The sequence below is a fragment of the Pelophylax lessonae genome, assembly GCF_965119305.1.
Source record: "Pelophylax lessonae genome assembly, chromosome: 6".
NCBI classification, from domain to species: Eukaryota; Metazoa; Chordata; class Amphibia; order Anura; family Ranidae; genus Pelophylax; species Pelophylax lessonae.
Genome location: NC_138773.1, coordinates 296177753 through 296201565, shown reverse-complemented (window position 1 = coordinate 296201565; position 23813 = coordinate 296177753). Strand labels below are relative to the sequence as shown.

Below are 23813 nucleotides of genomic sequence, written 5' to 3'. Positions count from 1 at the left end.
GAAATAATCAGAAGAATGACTATCCAGCAGAAGGGCAAAGCAACCGTCATAGCTGCTACCTCTGGCTTTCATAGTGCACATGTTACTGTAAGCATGGAGAAGGCGCTGTGTTGCTTACCTGATACAAGAAGATAAGGCTGATGCACCGTCATGACTGTCCCCAGTAGTCACATGATGATATGGTGCCACTGTAAACCTGCCCAAAAATCATAGCTGCCCCAATGCGACATGATGATCTGGTGCCATGGTAAACATACTAATCCATCATGGCTGCCCCAGTAGTCACATAATGATTTGGAGCCATGGTAAACCTTCTGAACAGTTATGGCTGCCCCAGTAGTCATTTGATGATCTGGAGTAATGGTTAAGCAGCAGAACAATCATGGCTGCCCACAGTAGTAACATCATGATGTGGTGCCATTATAAACCTGCCAAACAATCATGGCTGCCCCAGTAGTCACATGATGATCCAGAGCCATGGTAAACCTGCAGAACAATCATAGCTGCCCTTGTAGTCTCATAATGATCTGAAGCCATTGTAAACCCGCTGAACCATCATGGGTGCCCCCTGTAGTCACATGATGATCTGGTGCCATGGTAAACCTACTAACCCATATGGCTCCCCCAGTAGTCACATAATGATTTGGAGCCATGGTATACCTGCTGAACAGTCATGGCTGCCCTAGTAGTCAAATGATGAAGTGGTGCCACAGTAAACCTGCTGAACAATTATGGCTGCCCCAGTAGTCATTTGATGATCTGGAATTATGGTTAAGCAGCAGAACAATCATGGCTGCCCACAGTAGTAACATCATGATGTGGTGCCATTGTAAACCTGCTGAACAATCATGGCTGCCCTTGTAGTCGTATAATGATCTGGAGCCAAAATAAACCCGCTGAACCATCATAGCTGTCCTAAGTAGTCATTTGATGATCTGGAGTCATGGTTAAGCAGCAGAACAATCATGGCTGCCCACAGTAGTAACATCATGATGTGGTGCCATTGTAAACCTGCCAAACAATCATGGCTGCCCCAGTTTTCACATAATGATCTGGAGCCATTGTACACCCGCTGAACCATCATGGGTGCCCCCTGTAGTCACATGATAATCTAGTGCCATTGTAAACCTGCCAAACAATCATGGCTGCCCCAGTGTCACATGATGATCTGGTGCCATGGTAAACCTACTAACCCATATGGTTGCCCCCAGTAGTCACATAATGATTTGGAACCATGGTAAATCAGCTGAACCATTATGGCTGCCCCAATAATCACATGATGATCTGCTGTCATGGTGAAGATGCAGAATCATCATGGCTGCCCCAGTAGTTACATGATAGCCCAGTACAAATCTGGATCTGGACCCATGATAAAGCTGCAGAATCAAATTACACATGAAAGGTGGATTAATACATTAAAACAAAAACTGAGCAGGTGGGTCGTGCTCCTTCAAGGTCTAAATTTCCATTATTGAATGGATTTTACCTTTAATAGTAAATTACCAAACAAGAAAGGAGTAACTCAGCTTTTGTGGCTCACCTGTGACTTTAACATAATAAAACACAGAATCATCAATGGCGTCGCAGACAAATTCTCCAGAATCTTCAATCTGGGCAGAAGGAATGATAAGCCTGCGATGTTTTCCATCTGACTCCACCCGAATGTTCTCCATCTCCTCCACCTCAACTCCATCCTTATACCAACGCACCACGGCGTTTTCCCGAGACACCTCGCAGCTCAGTTCCACTTCTTCTCCAGTCAGGTAGGCCAGTTCTGTGTCATCACTGGTGTTTATTATCTTCACCGGGGGCTCTATGGGACAAACATTACCATGATACAGAAGACAATGGTGACTATGGCTTATTATACATTTTAAAGCTGAATCCAAGGCAGAAATAAAATGAACACAGCTCTGTAATAATTAGTACATCGATAAATATTTTTAAATGCAAGTGCAGTGTAAGTCTCTGAATTTGAACTATTATATTCCTCTACAGTCTCTGCACAGCAGAAATCAGACTGGGGGAGGGAAAACCAGTACAAGGAGCCAGTCAGTTGTGCTGCATGCCGATAGGAGAAGATTTTATCAGTCTGCAGCTTCTTATTTCACTGTTCAAGTCACAGAGAGGAGGCGTGGTGGAGAGACCAGTAAATGCCACTTTAACCACTTTACCACCGGAGGATTTTGCTGTCTTACGTCCAGGCCACTTTTTGCGATTCGGCAATGTGCGAATTTAGCTGACAATTGCGCGGTCGTGCGACGCCGTACCCAAACAAAATTTACGTACTATTTTTCCCACAAACAGAGCTTTCTTTTGGTGGTATTTGATCACCTGTGCGATTTTTACTTTTTGCGCTATAAACAAAAAAAGAGCGTTTATTTTGAAAAAATAACAATATTTTTAACCTTTTTTTTACATGAAATTCTCCCAAAAAAATGTAAAAATCAAAATGTTTTTAAATTTTTGGCCAATTTGTTTTCTGCTACCTATGTTTGGTAAAAAAAAATCACAATAACCGTATTTTGATTGGTTTGCGCAAAAGTTATTGCGTTTACTAACTAAGGGAAAGATTTCTGTCATTTTTGGTGTTTTTTTTTTAACGAGTAATGGCGGCGATCTGCGATTTTTTTTGCGTGACTGCGACATTGCGGCGGACAGATCGGACCCTTGACTGACATTTTTGACACTTTTGGGGTTACTAGTGACATTACTGCAGTAATCAGTGCTATAAATATGCACTGTTACTGTAAAAATGACACTGGCAGGGAAGGGGTTAACTTTATTGGAGAGGGAGGGGTTAATGTATGCCTAGTGCTTACTGACGTGTGGGGGAAGGTGACTGAGTGAGTCAGGGACAGATCGCATGTTCAGCTATGCTGAACACTGCAATCTGTCACTCCTTGTCACATAGGAGATCCGCCCGCTCTGTTTACACAAGCGGGCGGATCTCCAAACTAGATTCCCCGACGATCGGGGAAGAGCAGCGGCGATCGCCGCCGCTCCTCCCCTGGCCCGACTCCCGCTGTGAATGAATACAGCGGGAGCGCGCCTCCGGCGGCGCACGAGCGCCGCCTACAGGGGGAGGAGTCCAGCGACGTAGTAATACGTCGCTGGACGATAACGAACCACTTTGCCGCAGAAGAGCTCGAGTGAGCGGTCGGCAAGTGGTTAATAGTAACTCCACTTTTGTTGAGAAAAAAAACATTCCCCCCCTGGGTGATCTATGTATACTGCAGGAATTTTAAATAAACTTTGTTGCAGATTCCTACCTTTTGTTATTCTGAAGATATCACTATTTGTCTGTGTCCATGTGCAAAGTTAATCTGTATAGGAGTGCTTTTATAATTATCAATAAGCTAATGCACTTGCAGGGTTCTAATGAAGAAAGTTGCAGGGTCTGCATCCTTTTAGATGTGATTTCCCTTTGAGAATATCACACCAAAAATTACATTTTTGTTGCAGGGGATGCCCAAAATCTGACTTGTATTCTAGTGCAGACTTCAGGGAAAATCAGTAAACCAATCACACAAGCAGGATATGACATTTTCCGGGGTGATCTGTATACCATCTGTGTACAGAACAGTTCCAGGTAGCCATATTACATTTTACAGAAAATTACAGCGGCTGCAGACTGAAAAGGAAAGGTAATTTTTAATACCAATAAATTACAATATGACTTGTGTTGCAATTGTATATTCTAGATTATTATTATTATTTTTTTATTTATTTGCTATTTTTCTCCTACAAAAGTGGAGTTACCCTTTAACTGTAGAAGATAGAGATCAGAGCTGTGGTAACCTCAGAACTGGATGGACAGAATTTCAGATCCTTTGGCTATTCCCTCATTTGTGTTTTATCTGTAGATTTAGCAGTTTGCCTAGAGTTCAGCTTTTAAAGTCATTTCATTCTCTCCCCAAGGTTACCCACATACCTTTGACCGTTACATTATAGAAGACACAGTCATCCTTGGCGTCACAGACGTACTCTCCTGAATCCTCTACATGTGCATTTGGGATGACCAGCCTGCGGTGCTTTCCATCAGACTCCAGAATGACATCCCCGTCCTCTTCCACCTCCACTCCGTCCTTGTACCAACACACCTTGGCGTTCTCCCTGGACACCTCGCAGCTCAGCACCACCTGTCCTCCACTGACACATCTGTGCTCCACATCATCGCTGGTGTTCACAATCTTCACAGGAGGGTCTGGAAGGATGGAGATGTTTGTCACTCATAGAGGTCTATGTAACAAGACTGTGCAAAGAGCAATTGTGATATGCAACGTGCAGTCAATAATGGGTGGTGCCGCCGGACAAACTCTGAAAGCCGAGTTAAAATGATCTTGGCCATGAAGCAAAGCATTCTGGCCATGGCTTAGCCGTGAAGCAAGGCATTTTGGCCACGGCTTGGCCGTGAAGCAAGGCATTCTGGCCACGGCTTAGCCGTGAAGCAAGGCATTCTGGCCACGGCTTGGCCGTAAGGCAAAGCATTCTGGCCACGGCTTGGCCATGAAGCAAAGCATTCTGGCCATGGCTTGGCCGTGAAGCAAGGCATTCTGGCCACGGCTTGGCCATGAAGCAAAGCATTCTGGCCATGGCTTAGCCGTGAAGCAAGGCATTCTGGCCACGGCTTGGCCATAAGGCAAAGCATTCTGGCCACGGCTTGGCCATGAAGAAAAGCATTCTGGCCATGGCTTAGCCGTGAAGCAAAGCATTCTGGCCATGGCTTTGCCGTGAAGCAAAGCATTCTGGCCATGGCTTGGCCATGAAGCAAAGCATTCTGGCCATGGCTTAGCCATGAAGCAAAGTATTCTGGCCATGGCTTGGCCGTGAAGCAAAGGATTCTGGCCATGGCTTGGCCGTGAAGCAAAGCATTCTGGCCATGGCTTGGCCGTGAAGCAAGGCATTCTGGCCACGGCTTGGCCATGAAGCAAAGCATTCTGGCCATGGCTTAGCCGTGAAGCAAGGCATTCTGGCCACGGCTTGGCCATAAGGCAAAGCATTCTGGCCACGGCTTGGCCGTGAAGCAAAGCATTCTGGCCATGGCTTGGCCATGAAGAAAAGCATTCTGGCCATGGCTTTGCCGTGAAGCAAAGCATTCTGGCCATGGCTTGGCCGTGAAGCAAAGCATTCTGGCCATGGCTTAGCCATGAAGCAAAGTATTCTGGCCATGGCTTGGCCGTGAAGCAAAGGATTCTGGCCATGGCTTGGCCGTGAAGCAATGCATTCTGGCCATGGCTTGGCCGTGAAGCAAAGCATTCTGGCCATGGCTTGTGTAACTCTTTGTCTGGCTGCAATGGTAAAATATAGGTGAATGGATAAGGTATGGTAAAACCATGACTCAACCGCTTTTTTACTGCCCCCTTGGCCACCCTGGTGGCTGGAGCCTAAGGGGTTTATATACAATTGAAAGTAAATCTAACCCCAACCACTAAAATCTCCAACTACTAAACATAAAGTCATTTTAAATCTGCAGCTTTCAATAAAGCAGACCTTCACCCTGAAACACAATGTGGGTGTACCTGGCTCCTGCCTCCTCCTTATTTCTTTTTTTATACAATATATTTTTATTAAGATTTTCATCATAGGGAATTACAAAGAAAAAGATAAAAAGCAAAGAACAGACTTTAAATGTACAGTAGAGCCCATAGGTACATCAAATACACAATAGTGACATGTTTGTGGGTCTTAGTATTCACAGAGCTTCACTTTTTCCACATTTTATGTTATGTTAAAGCATTATTCCAGCATGGATTAAATTATTTACTTTCTTCAAAATTCTACATACAATACCATATAATGACAACATCAAAGAAGTTTGTTTGAAATCTTTGCAAATTTATTAAAAATAAAAAAAACACAAAAAAAATCCCATGTACATAAATATTCACAGCCCTTGCCCAACACTTTGATGATACTTCCTTCCTCCTACAAGACACACATTGGGCTTGAAAAAGCCAATACTCCTTTTTGACCGCCTAAAATTTTTCCATATCACGTCTACTGCATTGTCTGTCTACTGCCTACTTGATTTTTTTTGTTTTTTATTTTTAATAAATTTGCAAAGATTTCAAACAAACTTCTTTCACGTTGTCATTATGGGGCATTGTTTGTTGAATTTTGAAGAAAAAAATGAATTTAGTCAATTTTAGAATAAGACTGTAACAAAGCAAAATGTGGAAAAAGTGAAGCGCTGTGAATACTTTCCGGATGCACTGTACATTCGTATTAAGACAAAACTACAAATTTGCATTTAAAAAGTTAAATACCAAAAACCATGATTAAGAAAGAAAAGACAAGAAAAACAAACAAACCAAGAACTCCAAGAAAGGAAGGGAAGAAAAAAAAAAGGGTGGGCCTGTCGGTAAGATGCCCAATTTTATATTAAAATATGGAATTTCTGAGGGTTTTGAGGTTAGGTAAAGGAGTTCTAGGATAGTAGGGTTGCAAAATTAGGGATATTCATAAAAGATATATCTTTGTTGCTGCAGGTTAGTACTTCCTCCTTTCTCACCTAGGGGAGAATGACTTTGCGCATGCGTGCGCAGTTATGCCGAAGGTCTCTGTCAGGCTTCGGGACCCGGCAGACACGGTCAGCAAATCTGCACATACGCAGGTTTTCTTGCACATACGTGAGAGGATGGCGCAGTGGGGGATGTCTGAGACCCCTCTACATGCACATGTGTGAGAACAGTTCAGGATGTGAGTCACTTCCTGTCCAATTGACAAAATTCTCACTGTATCAAGAAGGGATCAAACAGACATACAGATCACTACCAAAAGCTGACCAAGGTTCTCCTGGTCTCCACTCTATCCAAAATTAAAAAAAAAGAAAAAAGAGTAAAATTTTAACTTGTTGAGTTTTTCCTTTGTTCTGTAACTTGGTTGTCAACCCCACATGACCCCTCTGGCAATCATGCTTGGTATGCGGCGCGGTTCTTCGGCCTAACGCACAGAATCTCGTATAATGCCCCCTATTGCGTGATTCTTTTCTTCCGCGTTTTACAATACTCTGCTCTTCTAACCTCTTCTCTGGCTTTATTCCTCAGTGATATTTAAGGCCGCCCATTAAAAACGGCCATTAATGTATTAAAAGGGTCAGTGAAGGAAATGAATGCAGCTAATAACCAGATGAGTCAGGACGGTGTGGGAACATGCATGATAATGACGGGTTAACCAATCAGCTTCCAGCATTGTCCTGTAAGGAATGGTCACAGTCCAATACCGCCATATTCAATCCTATTTCTTTATATGATAAACCTCCTAGAAATTTCTATAAATAAATGTAGAGTGTACAGAGATTTAACACTGAGATGAAGATGAATCACGCCTAATCTTTCTAAAGGTGTTATATATAAATTTGTATCTGTGGCAGTTTTGGCCGATCTGCTTTGGCAAGCACCAAAATGTGTGATATAAAATACAATAAAGAAGAATGAAATATGGGTTAAAAGTTTTAGAGCATATAAAGGTATACTGGAAGTTTAAGAGTGCCAGGGCAACAAAACATTGTAACTGTGTTACATCAACACGAGGCAAAATGCATGGCTTAAGGTGCTATCGCAACGCACGTTACCACATTAACCACAGAGAGCTGTGGTGCCAGTTGTTTTGAATTTCTCCCCAATGCACTACTATAGAATCAGGCAATGCATCCATATAGAGGCCGGCCACAATGCACATAGTGAGTGCTGTGTCTGTTTTTTGTGTATTAAGGTGCACAAAGGGAAGGAGGGCAAGGAAAAGAAGGAAGCAAAGAAAAAGAGGGGATGTAGAAAGGAAGGAGAGGGAAAGAGGGTGAAGAAAGGAAGGAAGGTAGGAAGAAAGGGAAGAGAGGGGGCAGAAAGGAAGAGGGAAGGAGGAAGAAAGGGAGGAAAGATAGAGTGGAAGGGAAGACAGGGAGGATGTAATGAAGAAGTGGAAGGAAATTGGAGGAGGAACAAACGGTGGGGAGGAAGGAAGGAAGGAGAGGTGGGAAAGAAGGAAAAGGCAAGGAAAGGAAAGGAAAAGGAAAAGGAAAAGGAAAAGGAAAAGAAGGAAACAAAGAAAAAGAGGGGATGTAGAAAGGAAGGAGAGGGAAAGAGGGTGAAGAAAAGAAGGAAGTTAGGAAGAAAGGAAAGAGAGGGGGCAGAAAGAAAGGGGGAAGAAGGAAGAAAGGGAGGAAAGATAGAGTGGAAGGGAAGACAGGGAGGATGTAATGAAGGAGTGGAAGGAAATTGAAGGAGGAACAAACGGTGGGTAGATAGGAAGGAAGGAAGGAAGGAAGGAAGGAGAGGTGGGGAAGAAGGAAAAGGCAAGGCAAGGAAAGGAAAGGAAAGGCAAGGCAAGGATAGAAAAGGAAAGAAGGGCAGGAACAAAGAGAGAAGAAGGGAGGAAAAGAATGAGGGGAAGGAAAGAAGGGAGGGGAGGAGAGAAAAGTAAAGTTGGAAGGAAGGCAAATGAGATACTGTAGATAGGAAGGGAGGGGTGGAAGGGGTAGGTAGAAAGAAGAGCAAGGTGAAAAGGGGTTTTCACTGTTGTCCACTGTTGGCCTCCACCTTGTTATATCACTTGGCCCGTTGTGGTAGTAGAGGCGGCAGTTGTAATCAGGCCTTTACTTCTGGGGGCCTGAGGTCTTAGCTAGAAATAACAAAACTACATCTTTACTACCATCATGATGAGCAAATATGTGGCTAAATCACTCTCCCGAAGAAGATGGGACATATTGTTCAAGGGAAGGGGGTTGAAGGAGTTGCTAGGGAAGTTATAATAAACATTGTTAGTTTGGTTTTGAAGTAGTAGATTACAGGGGTGGGGGAAAACACCCTTTTACCTGTCACAGTCACATTGTAGAATATAGAATCATCTCCGGCATCGCAGACAAACTCTCCAGAGTCATATGGCTGTGCCGACAGGATGACCAGCTTGTGGTGTCTTCCATCACATTCCAGCCGAACCCTCTCACTCTCTTCCATTTTCTCTCCATCCTTGTACCAACGCACCACAACGTTCTCCCGAGACAGCTCACAGCTCAGGACCAGCTCCTCACCGCTCAGGCATCTCTCATCTGTGTCATCATCCGCGTTCAAGATCTTCACTGGAGGCTCTGCAAATAGACAACTCCTTATTGGTTCCACAACTAGATATCTGTTAAGGAGGCCATATATACAGTATACGATTGTTCGATGGAATCAATCCACCTGCTTTCACACAGAGCGCAGCGCTCCAACATCCCCTGCCCAATGCTCCAATCAGAGACGCCACTCACACAGTTTTTCACCTGTCTGTATAACAGGATTTAAAAATATGGCTTCAATTGGTGTTGAAAGAAAATCAATATGTGAATGGCCACCTTTTCCTTTGCAATCAATAATACAAATGAGTACCACATACAGGCTAGCCATGCTATTACACAGAAATCACATCTAAAACAATTACTGCTTGCCTGATAATTTTTAAATTATCACTACCATTTAAAAAAAGAATACATCTATAAGAGCTAATGTTAACATGCAAACAAATACATTTCTCATTCTAAAATTTGAATATTGGTCAAATTAAATTTGATCATTTCAAACAAACTGCAGAAATCTAACTAGCTATAATTTTGTATAATTATAATTGAACACAAAACTATAATGTATATTATTCTCATTATTATTATGATTATTATTATTAATATTTTAAAATTGCAAAGATTTGTCTAGCTATAATTTTGTATAATTGTCATTAAACAAATAACTATAATGTTAATACTACTACTACTAATAGTAAAAATAAATAAATATATTATTGTTGTTATTATTATTATTTTCAAATACATTTCTGAGTTTTTTCTAGCTATAATTTTGTATAATTATCATTAAACACAAAACTATAATTATATCATTATTATTTTTATTACTATTATTTTTTGCTAATCTTATTCAGTATCACAGCATATTTATAATACAGTGCTGAGGGTGCTCTGTTGGCAATGTGACATCTTTTTTCTTCCTCTATTCCCAACTCTAGCAGTGTGAACAGCAAGTTTTTATGAAAGCTTTTGCTAAGTGTAAAGGCGCTGTCTCTAAGCCTTTAAAGTGCCCACCCTTTAACTCCCCTTGCCGACCACCCTATAGACGTTTCACGGCTACAGGGCCGCCGCTGTGTGCAGGATCACATATCGAATGCCTGAATGTGCACCCACCGATTGTTCAGCATAGAGGCAGAATGGAGATCTGCCTTATGTAAACAAGGCAGATTGCCGTTCTGCCAGGAGGGAAGGCATGGATCCTGTGTCTCTGCAAAGCAGGGACATTGATTCATTTCTTCCCCTAGTAAAAGCACCTCTCACACTGTAATAAAACACAAGCTAGGCACACAGCTAACCCTTTGATTGTTCCTGATGTTAATCCCTTCTCAGTCAGTGTCATTAGAGCACTGATCACTGTATTAGTGTCAGTGGTCCCCAAAAAAGTGTTAAAAGTGTCAGTTAGTGACTGATTGTCTGCCACAATAATGCAGTCCCACTATAGGTCACTGATCACTGCCATTACTAGTAAAAAAAAAAAAAAAAAAACCATAAATACACGCTATAACTTTTACACAAATCAATCAATATACGCTTATCTCGATTTTTTTTTTCTTTTTACCAAAAACATGTAGCAGAATACATATTAACCTAAATTGATGAAGAAATTCGATTTTTTACATTTTGTTTTATTGGATATGTTTATGGCAGAAAGTCATTTTCTTTTTTTTTTTTAAATTGTTGGTCTTTTTTTGTTTATAGCACAAAAAATAAAAAATACAGAAGTGATCAAATACAACCAGAAGAAAGCTCTATTTGTGGGATAAAAAGGACATACATTTTATTTGGGTAAATTGTTGCATGACTTGTCAGTTAACTACTTCAATATTGGGCACTTTCACCCCCTTCCTGCCCAGGCCAATTTTCAGCTTTCAGCGCTGTCACACTTTGGATGACAATTGCGCAGTCATGCAACGCTGTACCCAAATAACATTTTAATAATTTTTTTCACTCAAATAGAGCTTTCTTTTGGTGGTATTTAATCACTGCTGGGTTTTTTATTTTTTACTAAAAAAGAAGAAAAAAATACAAAACATTTAAAAAAAAAAAAGTTTTTCTTAATTTCTGTCAGTAAATTTTGTAAATAAGTAATTTTTCTCCTTCACTAATGTGCACTGATGAGGTGGCACTGATAGGCAGCACTGATGGGCACTGATAAGGTGGCACTTATGGGCACTGATGAGGTGGCACTGATGAGAAGGCACTAATATGCCGCACTGATGGGCACTGATAGGCAGCACTGATGGACACTGATAGGCAGCACTGATGAACGGCACTGATGGGCAATGATGGACAGCACTGATGGGCAGCACAGATGAGCAGGCACTGATGGGCACTGACGGGCATCACTAACGGACACTGATTGAGGTCACTGGTGGGCACTGATTGGTGTCACTGATGTGCACTGTTTTTTCTTTACTGTAATCAGGGCCATTAGTGTCCTGATTACAGTAAAGAAAAAACAGTGCACATCAGTGACACCAATCAGTAGTCATCAGTGACCCCAATCAGTGCCCTAATTTCCTATCCTGGACTCCCCTTTGAGGAGCAGCCGCTGATCGGCTCTAATAGTGTGAGGCGAGGAGTACCGATAAACAGCACGTCCACATTTACATGTGACCGGCTGTGATTGGACACAGCAAATCACATGGGTAAAGAGCCACGTCATTGGCTCCTTACCAAGATCGGGTGCGCCCGTGATCGCCATGCTGCGCATCCCTGCGGGCGCGTGACAGAAGCCATTCTGGGACGCCGTCATATGACGTCCTCCCAGAACGAGAGCCGACCGCTCTGCTGTCATTTGATGGTGGGCCGGTGGCAAGTAGTTAAAGTAACGCAGTGCCGTATTGCAAAACATGGCCTGGTCAGGAAGGGGGGGGGTAAATCTTCCAGAGCTGAAGTGGTAATTGGAAGTGCTGATTGCAACTTTAAACAAGCTGCTAGCAGGCTTCCAAAAAGCTTTAAGCATTGCAGAAGACTGCTAGCAGCTAGTTTAAAGTGGCAAACAGCACCCCCATCAGGATCTGTGTTCAACATTTACAAACTGCAGCTGAAGGGTTCTTTAAAAGCTTCATCAAAGTTCTGCAAATGCTTTTTCAAAGCTTGCTGTACACACTGCTCTTTTACAACCTGAAACCTGTGTGAAACAGGCCTAAGGCCTGGTATGTAGGCATAGGGCACACCCCCTTAAAGCGGAGTTCTGCCCCCAGAAAAAAATTAAAAGTCAGCAGCTACACATACCGTAGCTGCTGACTTTTAATATTAGGACACTTACCTGTCCTGGAATCCGCGATGTTGGCACACCAGCCATTGTTTTCATCGGCTGTCGTGTGCTGTCTCTGCCATTGCCGGGAAGAAAAGCCGCTTCACTACTGCGCAAAGCACGTTGTGCATTCTGAATGGTGCAGCAGCCGGTGAAGAAGGAGAAGGGTCGGGCTTGTGACGTACTTCGCCGCGGCCAGGTCCTTCAGAAGTGGGAAAAACAGCTACCCACACCCCCCCCCCCCGAAAGGTGCCAAATGTGGCAGTGGAAGGGGGGGGGGGGGGGGAAAGGTAAGCAGAAGTTCCAATTTTGGGTGGAACTCCGCTTTAAGGGAGATTTATATAAAAAAATAAATTATTTGTTAAACCCACAAGAGCTCTTTTTTTACCACTGCTATTCCTTTATATTGGCTTTTGAAATTTACAAATGCAGCAAATTAGAAATGGGATAAAAGGTTTAGCACTGGGAAACAATTTTTGATATAATAAAAGTGCATTTTTTATACAATTATATAGATCAGACCAAAATGAGGGACAAATGAGGTGTAAAGATAGACAGAGGGACATTGTTCCAAATCAGGGACAGTCCCTCGAAATCAGGGACAGTTGGGAGCTATGAGGTCCTCAAACTTTTTAAACAAAGGACCAGTTCACTGTTTATCAGACTGTTGGGGGACGGCCAGGACAAGTAAAAAATACTCCACTGTTGGAGGTCTGTGACAGTAATAAATACTGAGCCAAGAGTTTTCAAGTACAGGATGGCTGCCTGGAAAGTTTTATCAGTAATTCCTTAGCAGCACAATAATGTGATTCTCCTCTCCTCCTCTGTGCTATACAGTATATGCTATTAAGCCTAGGACACGTTTTACTGTAATAAGTAAGACAATGACAGCCTCCAGTGTTGGAAGGGACCCTTGGACCCAATGGTGTATTTTGGTTTTGTGCTGCCCTAGGCAAGACTAAAATTGGGCGCCCCCCTTCCGACTCCTATGTAAATTTGCCCGACTCCTTCCTTTTTAAGGGATATGACTCCATGCAAAATTGAAGGACTCCAAGTCCCAGCATGAACCCCTGAGATCTCACGAGAGGGGGGGGGGGGTGGTAAGAGAGGGTGGGAGAGAGAGAGAGAGGGGGGGTGGGTGAGGGAGGGAAAGAGGGGGGGGTGGGTGAGGGAGGGAGTGAGAGAGAGGGGGGAGAGAGAAAGAGAGGGGGGTAAGAGAGGAGGGGTTGAGAGAGGGGGGTGTGAGAGAGAGAGGGGGTGTGAGAGAGAGAGGGGGTGTGAGAGAGGTGAGAGAAAGGAGATGGGAGAGGCGGCTCTAGCAACCAGTGCCCAAAAGAGTCTCAGGTGGAGGGGGGCAGCTTTTTTGCTGCCCCCCCCCTACAAAGTGCCGCCCTAGGCCTAGGCCAAAATACAGCACTGCTTGGACCCTTGGATCACTGACCTGTCACTGTCACATTGTAGAAGACTGAGTCATCTCCGGCGTCACAGACAAATTCCCCAGAATCCTCTGGTGTGGCACGTGCAATAATCAACCTGCGATGTCTTCCATCTGACTCCAGCCTGATGTTGGCACCTTCCTCTATCTCCACCCCATCCTGGTACCAGCGCACCCGAGCATTGTCCCGGGACAGCTCACAGCTCAGGACTATGGGCTCCCCACTCAGGTGCTTGTGCTCAGTGTCATCACCCGTATTTATAATCTTCACCGGGGGATCTGGGGAGAGAATGACAAGAAACCTATTAATGTTTTGGATACCTAAACACATCTTCCATAAGGTGCCCAGCAGTCATTCAGCAAATTTGAAGGCTCAAAGTACAACAATCCAATTTTTTAAATTTATCAATGTCACCTCTGGATACCTATAAGCCAAATGCATCAAACGCAAGGCCCTTGTAGCCCTTGCACCTTTCCTGTAGCTGCAGCACCTTCCTTGTCTCTTCCCGAAGGTTGTCTTACCAGTCGGTAGCAGAGTGGAGAACAGAACTCCTCTGCCAGATCCTGTGCTTCTCCTTGCAGCTGCAGAGAGGCTTGTGTTTGCCCCTCCTGTCTCAACAGTTGGCAGCGGAAAGGAGGACAGAACTCCTCCTATAGATCCTGTGCCTCTCTGTGCAGCCGGATCACCCCCTCAACTCTGGCAGCTGACTGCAGCCATCCTCTGGTCCTCCTTCTTATCCTGCACTTTTTGCTTCCCGGCTCCGACCAGCTTTTTCCTGGCAGCAGCACAAGGTAAGGGGGGGGGGTGCAGTGTGATGTAAGGGGACTCTTTATTTCTGTTGCTGGTGAGACTTGACATCTAATTCTGATGTAAGGGGTGGGGGGGGGGGGGGCATCTGGACATCTGATTATAATCATGAGAATAATACAATTCTATGCCAGTTGAAGAGGAGGGGGACCAGCTGGTATCATCCACAGGAAACAGAGCACCATGGCGGAACCATGCTCTCTCTTGGTCTCCAATAAAGTTTCTTGTAGAGGATACCAGCAGCTTGCGACCGTTCTTTTCAGACTCCATCATCTGCTGCAGGAGTGTGAGTGGGCTCTGTGTTGGTCTGCGCTAACCCTTCATAGGCTCTTCGCCAAACCTCGCCAAAAGTCTGACGAGGGAGTGAACTGTGCATGCACCGAAATGCGTTGCCACCCCGCCTGACGTCTTTTCCGGTTCTGTGCATGGTCCCGGATGTTGGCCGGCCATCTTGCCACCCTGCTTTCCCACCTTGGATACAGCTGCTGGTCGCCTCTCTCCCCCTAGAGGCGAAAGAACGGAGCCGGATTTTATTATGCCGACTGACATGCCTAATTTATCTTGGATCTTGTAAGTGTTTTTAAAGCGGAATTCCACCCAAAAGTGGAACTTCCACTTTTTTGTTTCCTCCCCCCCTCCGGTGCCACATTTAGCACCTTTCAGGTGGGAGGGGGGAACGGGTACCTGTTTTTGACAGGTACCCTTCCCCACTTCCGGGATACGGCGCCATCCTTTGAAAGTTTGGCCCCCTCCTCCTCCGCCGAGCCAATGGGAATGCGCAGCGCGCTTCACGCATGCGCAGTAGGGACCCGCCCGTGAAGCCGCAAGGCTTCGCTGCTGGGTTCCCTTACTGGCAATGGCGGCGGCAGCACCCGACAGCCAATGGAAACATCGGCTGTGGTGCCGACATCGCAGGGCTCCAGGACAGGTAAGTGTCCTAATATTAAAAGTCAGCAGCTACAGTACAAATTTTTGAAGGTGGTTCGAGGGGGAGGCGGAACTCCGCTTTAACTGTTGTTTTAAAAATAAACACTGCGGAATGCTGTACTTAGAAGCACCTTTCTGTTTCTTCCAGCCAATGAGGCTGGAGGACTTACTGGGGTGGGTCAGGGACAGTCAGGCTGGGGATGAAAGGGCTAGATCAGTGATGGCGAACCTATGATACGCGCGCCACAGCCAGCACGCAGAGACCTCTGTCCCACGCTCCCCCGTGTATTCCCCCTGCTTGCCCCCCTTCTTCTGTCAAGCACCGCAGGACAGGGACAGAGCGGTGCTTGCAGGGATCGCTGTCCACTCTGATTCCTCCTGTTTTCCCACTGGCTGAAGCCAGGAACCAATGGGGAGCCAGAATAAGTACACCATGGGACATGTAGTCCCGGGAAGACTATGGCTCCTTTTTACCACTTCAATACTGGGCACTTTCACCCCCTTCCTGCCTAGGCCAATTTTCAGCTTTCAGCGCTGTCACACTTTGAATGACAATTGCACGGTTATGCTACACTGTACCCATATGACATTTTTACAGTGTTGGCAATTTGAAAAAAATAAGTTGGTTTTGTGATAAAGTTTGGGCTAGATGATGCTGAATGTCCTCCAGCCAATTAGACTAGAGGACCTGCTGCAGCTTCTAATGCACATTGTCAGAAGCTCACAGTGTGCAGTGAAATCAAAATAAGCTATTTCAGTCCAGAAGAGAAACCTGTACAACTGTGCAAGACTGAAGCAAAGGCTGGAGGTCGGCTTTAAACATGTAACTCAGGAAATTAAAGGTTCAGTTCACCCAAATTGAATCTTTGAGTTTTTGGTAGGTGCGGGGATGTGACACCATCTAGCTGTTTCTTACATTTCCTGGCGTTTTTAGCAGTGAGATCTCTGCTCTTCGGTTCTTTGGATCTGCTGAGCTGTTATGGCCACTACAAGTTGGGTTCTGCATTGGATTTTTAATTGATTAAATTTTTTCTATTAAAGACAATTTAACCACTTCTGGAGCAGAAGATTTGCCCCCTTAATGACCAGGCCCTATTTTGCAATTCGGCACTGCGGTACTTTAATGGACAATTGTGCGTTCATGCGACGCTGTACCCAAACTAAATTGATGTCCTTTTTTTCCCACAAATAGAGCTTTCTTTTGGTGGTATTTGATCACCTGTGCCATTTTTATTTTTTGCGTTATAAACAAAAAAAAGACAATTTTGAAAAAAAAAAAAATAATAATTTTTTACATTCTGCTATATGACAATCCCAAAAAAAAATTTTAAAAATCCAAATTTTTTAACATTTTAGGCCAATTTGTTTTCTGCTACATATTTTTGGTAAAAAAAAAATCGCAATAAGCGTATTTTGATTGGTTTGCGTCTATTAACTACGGGAAAGATTTATGTCATTTTTTATTGTTTTTTTACTAGTAATGGCGGCGATCTGTGATTTTTTTGCGGGACTGCGACATTGCGGCGGACAGATCGGACCCCTGTCTGACATTTTTGACACTTTTGGGAGTACCAGTGACATTACTACAGTAATCAGTGCTAAAAATATGCACTGTTACTGTAATAATGACACTGGCAGGAAAGGGGTTAACAGTATAGGTCATCAAGGGATTAAATGTGACCCTAGGGGAGTGATTCTAGCTGTGAGGGGTGTGGCTTCTGAGATGACCATAGAGACATGTGATCCTGTATAGAAGGATCACATGAGCTCTGCGATCATCCCAGGGAGAAGAACGGTCAGCTGTGTTTACAACAGCCGACCGTCCTTCTCTCTCAGCGGGGAGCGATTGCAGGTGTCAGGCGGCAATCGGAGCTGCCTGACGCGTCCGTCGGCTTCCCCGCTGACGATCGGGAGCGGGAGCACGCCCCCATAGCTCCTCTCAGGCGAGCGACGTAGGTCTACGTCGTTTTGCCTGCCTGAGCCACCCTGCCGCAGTAAATAGGCGACGCGTGGTCAGGAAGTGGTTGATAGGAGAATTTGAAAAGGTGGCGGCACCCTAAACTCCACAGTGGGTGGCCACAGAGTGAGGAAGGTTGGTGGTTGATGTCCCCAGCAGATACAAGAAACGGTCAATGGGCTCAGAATGGAAATACCAATGTAGGGTAGAGTAGGTCCTCAGATATCACTGACCCGTCACTGTCACGTTGTAGAAGATGGAGTCATCTACCGCATCACAGACGAATTCACCGGAGTCCGACGTGTCTGCCAAAAGGATGATCAGCCTGCGGTGACAGCCATCCGCCTCCAACACAATGCTGCTGCCGTCGTGTAGCTCCTCGCCATCCTTATACCAGCGCACCATGGCGTTCTCTCTGGACACCTCACAACTCAGCTCAACACGCTCCCCACTCAGAAACGTGTGCTCAGAATCATCATTTGTGTTTATTATCTTAACTGGGGGGTCTGGAATACAAAAAGAAGGGGGGGGGGGCAAAAAAGTTGCATTACTACAAACGTCATCAACAGGTAAACACATTCAAATATGCATGCTGATAGGAGGAGAGAGCAGAGAGAGGTGAGCTCATCATGTCTATGCACTGCTTTTGTACAGCCTAGCTGCTACTTTGGTTTTAAAGTGTTTGTTACCCCAACATTTCATATTCCTGATATGTGTCTGCTGTACTTGTATGAGAAAGTCTCCTGTTTTCTCTGTATTGCTTCCTTTGTGTGAAATCCCTGGTGTTCCTGCCAGTCCCTCTGCTTTCCTGTTAAAACTGACCACACTAAGCAGGAGAACACACTGTGGACACTTCTCTAGCTGTGCTGGGAACTCAGTCTGCCTTACTCCAATGATCAGACGTGTCCTGAACCCCCCCCCCCCTGCACAGCCATTCACTGGGAAGCTCAGTGTACTGCTGTTTCTCCTCCCTCCCAGCTCTTATGCAGCTGAGAACAGAGGGAATGTGATCACTTATAAAAAAAGGGAGAAAAAGTATTTTTTTTATACATACAGAAATGGTTTGACTTTCATTTCTATTTTTAAATGAATGGGTTGTTTTACAAGGTGATCGTTTACACTCCCTGCGAGTTGAATGCGATGCGGGAACCCGCAGTGGATTCGCAGGGTTCCCGCATCGCATATATGCGAACCAGGACTAAAAGTTCCTATGTATCATAAAGTGACTCATCTAAAATCCCCCAAAACGAAAAAAAAAAAAATCCTGATCAGGACATGCAAATTACATCAGGCAACGCAGGGCTCTGACATTTTTTAAGTAGTTTTACTGCTGTCTGTGTCTCCATTGGGGAGATTTCCTCTCACTTCCTGTTTTGTTATCAAGACAAGAAGTGATAAAAGTCCTTCTCACAGGGGCGCAGGCAGCAATAAAACCCTCCTTCCCACTCAGGGTTGCACTCGATCCCTTTGTGATATCTGCACACCTTTCACCAATAGGTTGTAAAAAACGGAATCATCGCCAGCGTCACAGACAAACTCTCCGGAATCCTGCGGCTGCACAGATAGGATGACCAGCCTTCGGTGACAACCATCCACCTCGATCCTGACGTCTTCGCTTTCCTCCAGTTCAATGCCATCCTTGTACCAGTGAACAATGGCGTTTTCTCTGGACACCTCACAGCTCAGGACCACGCGCTCTCCGCTCACATGTTCGTGTTCTGTGTCGTCACCGGTGTTCACGATTTTCACTGGTGGCTCTAAAGTGATAGAAAAGTGCGTTAGTCACCAAAAATGCATTAATTGATGCCTAACGTCAGCCACTTTGTGTAACTGTAAGGCTAGGTTCAGATCTTTGCATTTGCAGGAACACAAGCAAAATCGTGCACTTTTTTGAGAAACGCGTTACCCTTTAGCTGAAGAGTTGTTAAACGTGGCCCCACCCATTTGCTAAATGTGTGCATTTTCCTATGTGCCAAACTGCATGGTGCCGCAGCACCTTGTGGTTCTTTGCAACGTGTTTTTAAAAAACAATCAGGAACTTTTTTCCATGTTTCCTGCAAGTAGGGCAGCCCATGAAAATAAATAGGTTGTCCTACATGCGGTGCATGGGAACCGTGTATTTCAGCCTGTCATTGATTTCGATGGGGTGCTGGCAACAGGCTGTACACTATACCTTGTGCCTCCTGGGCACCAGAATGCACCCATTTTTTTTTTTTTTGCTGTAAGGGCAAAACTGCTTGATAATGTAAGGCAGGGCTGGCCCAAGACATTGTGCTGCCTAGGTCCAAGAATGAAATGCTGCCCCCCTACCCCCCAAAAAATAAAAATCACGCCCAACAAAAGGCCCCCCCATCCATTATTTTATATAAATATAAAATGTAAAAAATATTATATTTACTGCTATCTTCTTCCATAACTCACCACCGGACTGGTCCACCAAACACCCACTGTCTGTCCTCAGTCCTCCTGTCTCCCTGTGTCTGCCACGCCCACTGCCTGCCTGCCCTGCGTGAGATGGAGAGTGCTGAAGTCTGACGTCATTGCGCACACCATGATCACCTGAGGGACATTCCCCGGAGGGGACACTCTGCCTCCTCATACTCACCCATTTGCACTACAGGTGAAAGTATGAGATGGGGAAACACCACCCGTAATGTGCCGCAAACTGATGACGCACAAAACTGCTGGAAAAAAAATCTTAGGGATCAATTTGCTGCCACTCTCAAAGTTCTGTCTGGGTCCAATGGACCCAGCGGGACCCATGGTAGGGCTGGCCCTGATGCAAGGGCACACCTTTTTGGGGTTCAATCAGTTTTAGGAATTATATTCAACACACCTGTAACTCCCTCACTGCATAGCAGGCACCCTTCCACTTACCACTAGCATCCCTGCTTGGCCCGACCCCCCTTCATCACTAAAAATAATCCAGGACTTCTAGGTATGGGCTCTGTAGGGGGAATTAACAAAGAGTGGTGCAGGCTTTATGCATCTGCCACTCTTCTAAACTGAGAAAAGGAGCAGATCTTGTATCTAACTTAAAGGTAAATTCTGGGCTAAACTACTCCTAAAAATGTTCCCTTCCCCCTTCTTAACACCAGTGCTGACTAAGCTGTGTAAGAAAGATGGATATACTTAGCTATTTTCAGTTGGCTTCGGTCCAATCACGTTACCTGGCTGCACTGTGCCAGCCAGTGGCAGCTGCAGGGGAGAGGAGGGAGCGCCGACAATGGATGGGCCATTGGAACCTATGGGTTATGTCATTGCTCCCAGGCATTACAGTCATACCTCCCAACATTTTGAGATGGGAACGAGGGGCACCTATTAGCAAATGTATGTAGGCATAGGACACACCCCCCTGCCATGCCCCCTTAAAGGGGAATTATACAAAAAAAAATGTAGTTAAACCCACAAGTGCTTTTTTTTACCACTACTATTCTTTTTTACCGGCTTTTGAAATTTTTTAAATGCAGCAATTTAGAAATTGTATGAAAGGTTTAGCACTGGGAAACACTTTTTGAAAGAAAAAAAGTGCATTTTATATACAACTATATAGATCAGACCAAAATGAGGGGGAAATAGGGACAGAGGGACATTGTTCCAAATCAGGGACAGTCCCTCGAAACCTAGGACAGTTGGGAGCTATGGGGTCCTCAAACTTTTTAAACAAAGGACCAGTTCACTGTTTATCAGACTGTTGGGGGGACGGCCAGGACAAGTGAAAAATGATCTACTGTGGACAGTTGGGAACTTGGGAGCTATGATTACAGTCATTGTCATGCGCTCTCTCCTCTCCCTTGCAGCCACCGCTGGCTGACACAAGAGACGTTATGTGATCGGACTGGAGCAGTCTTAAAATAGGTAGGTACATAGATCTAAGATTAGTTTGGTATAGGCTGGAATTCTACTTAAGCAAAACGGTGCAAGCCCCTTTGTTAATTAGGCGTGATTTGCTCTATGTTCTATGTTCTAAGTTCTATGCGGTGTTTGTGACAGACACAGCACAGAGAACAGTTCAGCTTCATGCTCTGATGCCTCTGAAGCCAGGTCTGATCCTATAAGCCGGGTCAGATCTGGCAGGGATGTCGAAAACTGGCAAAAACTGGACATGAAATGGGTCTTTCTGCTTAGTTAATAGCAGGGCTTTTTTTCAGCGGGAACGCAGTTCCAGCACCTTCAATATTGAATGTATTTTTATGGCAAGGTGTGTTGGTGGAGGGTCTATTGATGTTGGTTGCTGGGGGATCTATTGTTGTTGGTGGGGGTCTCTTTGTGTGGGGGTCTACTGTTGCTGGGTAGGTACAATTTTTGTTGGCTGGGGGCTCTTATGTTGCTGGGGGGTCAATTGTTGCTGGGAGGGATCTACTGTTGAGGGAGAGGTCTATTGATGCTGGCTGCTGAAGGGTCTATTAATGCTGGTTGCTGGGAGATCTGTTGTTGCTGCTGAGGGTCTGTTGTTGCTGGAGTGGAATTTTGTTGTGGGGATATATTGTTGCTGGGGGAGGTCTGTTGTTATGTGGGGGATCTATCATTGCTGTGGTGGGTCTGTTGTTGCTGGGGGGGGGGGTCTATTGTGGCTGGGGTGTGGTGTTTAGAATTCCATACACATTACGTAGCAGCACAAAATGATGCTTGGTTCTGTATTCTCCAAAGGGGTGGTACTGGGAGGTTGGTAGGGGGTAGAGCCAAGAGCCAAGAGACAGTGCTCAGAGGTGGGTAGGGGGCAGGGATGAAGAGTGACTCAGAAGGGGGGAATTCCTGCACCTATTCTCAGATAGAAAAAGCCCTGGTTATTAGGGATGAGTTGACTTTTGGGTACGAACATAAGTTAGGAGCAAAGATTCACTGTTCGGCTGTTTGGAGGAGATCTGAATTGTATGAACATTCTGCATTATTAGCTCCTGCCAAATTCCCATAATGCATGGTTTGATGGCCGAGGTCATGTATCTAACCCATGGTCATGTGCAAGACTTTGGCTAATGTTGGTGATTGCAGCTATTTGTAATGTACTGAAGCTTACCAGTCCCTAGATGTAGTGGCTGCATTCGTTTTCATTTATTCAAATTTTTTTTCACCCAGTGATCCTGTGAATAACACACTTCCTGTCCTAGGGTGGCTACGCTCTCCTACGCACTGTATCAATGGAGGAATCCATGGTTGCCACTCTAGGCTGCTCTCCTGATTTGGACTACTAGTCTCTCTCTATTCATTGATGGTAAGCTGCAATATATTACATTTTTGTTCTTGCGTTTAAATACATTTTCAATATTTTGCAAATAAAGTATCCCCTGACATTTCCGTCCATGATCTTTTATTCATTTCCCCTTATCTCCTGTCTAATAGGAGTGTGATTTGCCCACCTTTACAGGCAGCCTGTCCGACCTCCAGCGTTGGGATAAGAGATAATAATCTGGATGTGTCAGCCGGGAGCTGAGAAAGTGTCAGGTGTGTTGGATGAGGAGCGAGCTCCCGATAAATCACTGGCCGCCTTCACAAAGACATTTCAAAGTCAGATCACTTATTCAACCTTCCAGCTGAAGATTACATCTGTGTAAATGTATTCTTCAATGTAAACGTCGGAACGTGACAGCTGAACGGGATAAAATACCGATCTGCATAACCCTGCAAATAAACAGCCTTCTAATGAGGGAGACCGGAGATATCTCTGTTGTAAGGGAGCCGTGTTACTCTGCTACATGGAGCACTGCCATCTAGAAATGTGTGGAGAGCAGACATTGATGGGCAATGTTCTGAAGAACCAGAGAATCCGGGAGGAATCTCTAAAAAGAGACAGCTGGAAGACCTGTATTCTGCAAATGAGAGTTTTTGTACTTCGGCCTTCCGTTTAGTCTCACAGTCTCCTCTCCTGTACTGAGCTTGTATACTATAATTTCACTGCACATTGTGACCTTCTCACAGTGTGCATTAGAAGCTGCAGCAAGATGGATGGAGCCTGCCTCGTTTCCTGGCTTCTGGATCTCCAGCATCATCTATCTCCTTCCAATCCTGCCTGGCTGTTCCTGACCCGAGCTTTAATTCAGGGGTCTCCAGACTTTCTAAGCAAAGGGCCAGTTTACTAACCTTTAGAATATAGGGGGGGCTGGACTGTGGCCATGGAGAGTAGAACATGTCTCAGGTTTGGTGGTCAGCGGGAGTAGAAAATGTCTTGGTGGTCAGTAGGAGTAGGAATAGTGCCCCATCATTGGTGTCGGTAGGAGGAACAGTGCCCAATCGTTGGTGTCAGTGGAAGGAATAGTGCCCCATGATTGGTGTCAGTGGGAGGAATAATGCCTCATGGTTGGTGTCAGTAGAAGGAATAATGCCCCATGGTTGGTGTCAGTGGGAGGAATAATGCCTCATCATTGGTATTGTAGT

General features: G+C 44.9%; 1 protein-coding gene across 2 annotated transcripts in view; it reads right to left on the bottom strand.

The window, feature by feature from the left end:
• OBSL1 (obscurin like cytoskeletal adaptor 1) overlaps nucleotides 1-23813 on the bottom strand; it is a 162950-nt gene that overhangs the window by 75123 nt on the left and 64014 nt on the right. For both annotated transcript variants that reach the window (XM_082260933.1, XM_082260934.1), the window contains exons 9-14: nucleotides 18926-19198; nucleotides 17675-17947; nucleotides 13756-14028; nucleotides 8813-9085; nucleotides 3935-4207; nucleotides 1541-1813 (exon numbers count right to left, since the gene is read on the bottom strand). In XM_082260933.1, coding sequence (XP_082117059.1) covers nucleotides 1541-1813; nucleotides 3935-4207; nucleotides 8813-9085; nucleotides 13756-14028; nucleotides 17675-17947; nucleotides 18926-19198 — 1638 coding nt within the window. The remainder of the gene's footprint in view (nucleotides 1-1540; nucleotides 1814-3934; nucleotides 4208-8812; nucleotides 9086-13755; nucleotides 14029-17674; nucleotides 17948-18925; nucleotides 19199-23813) is intronic.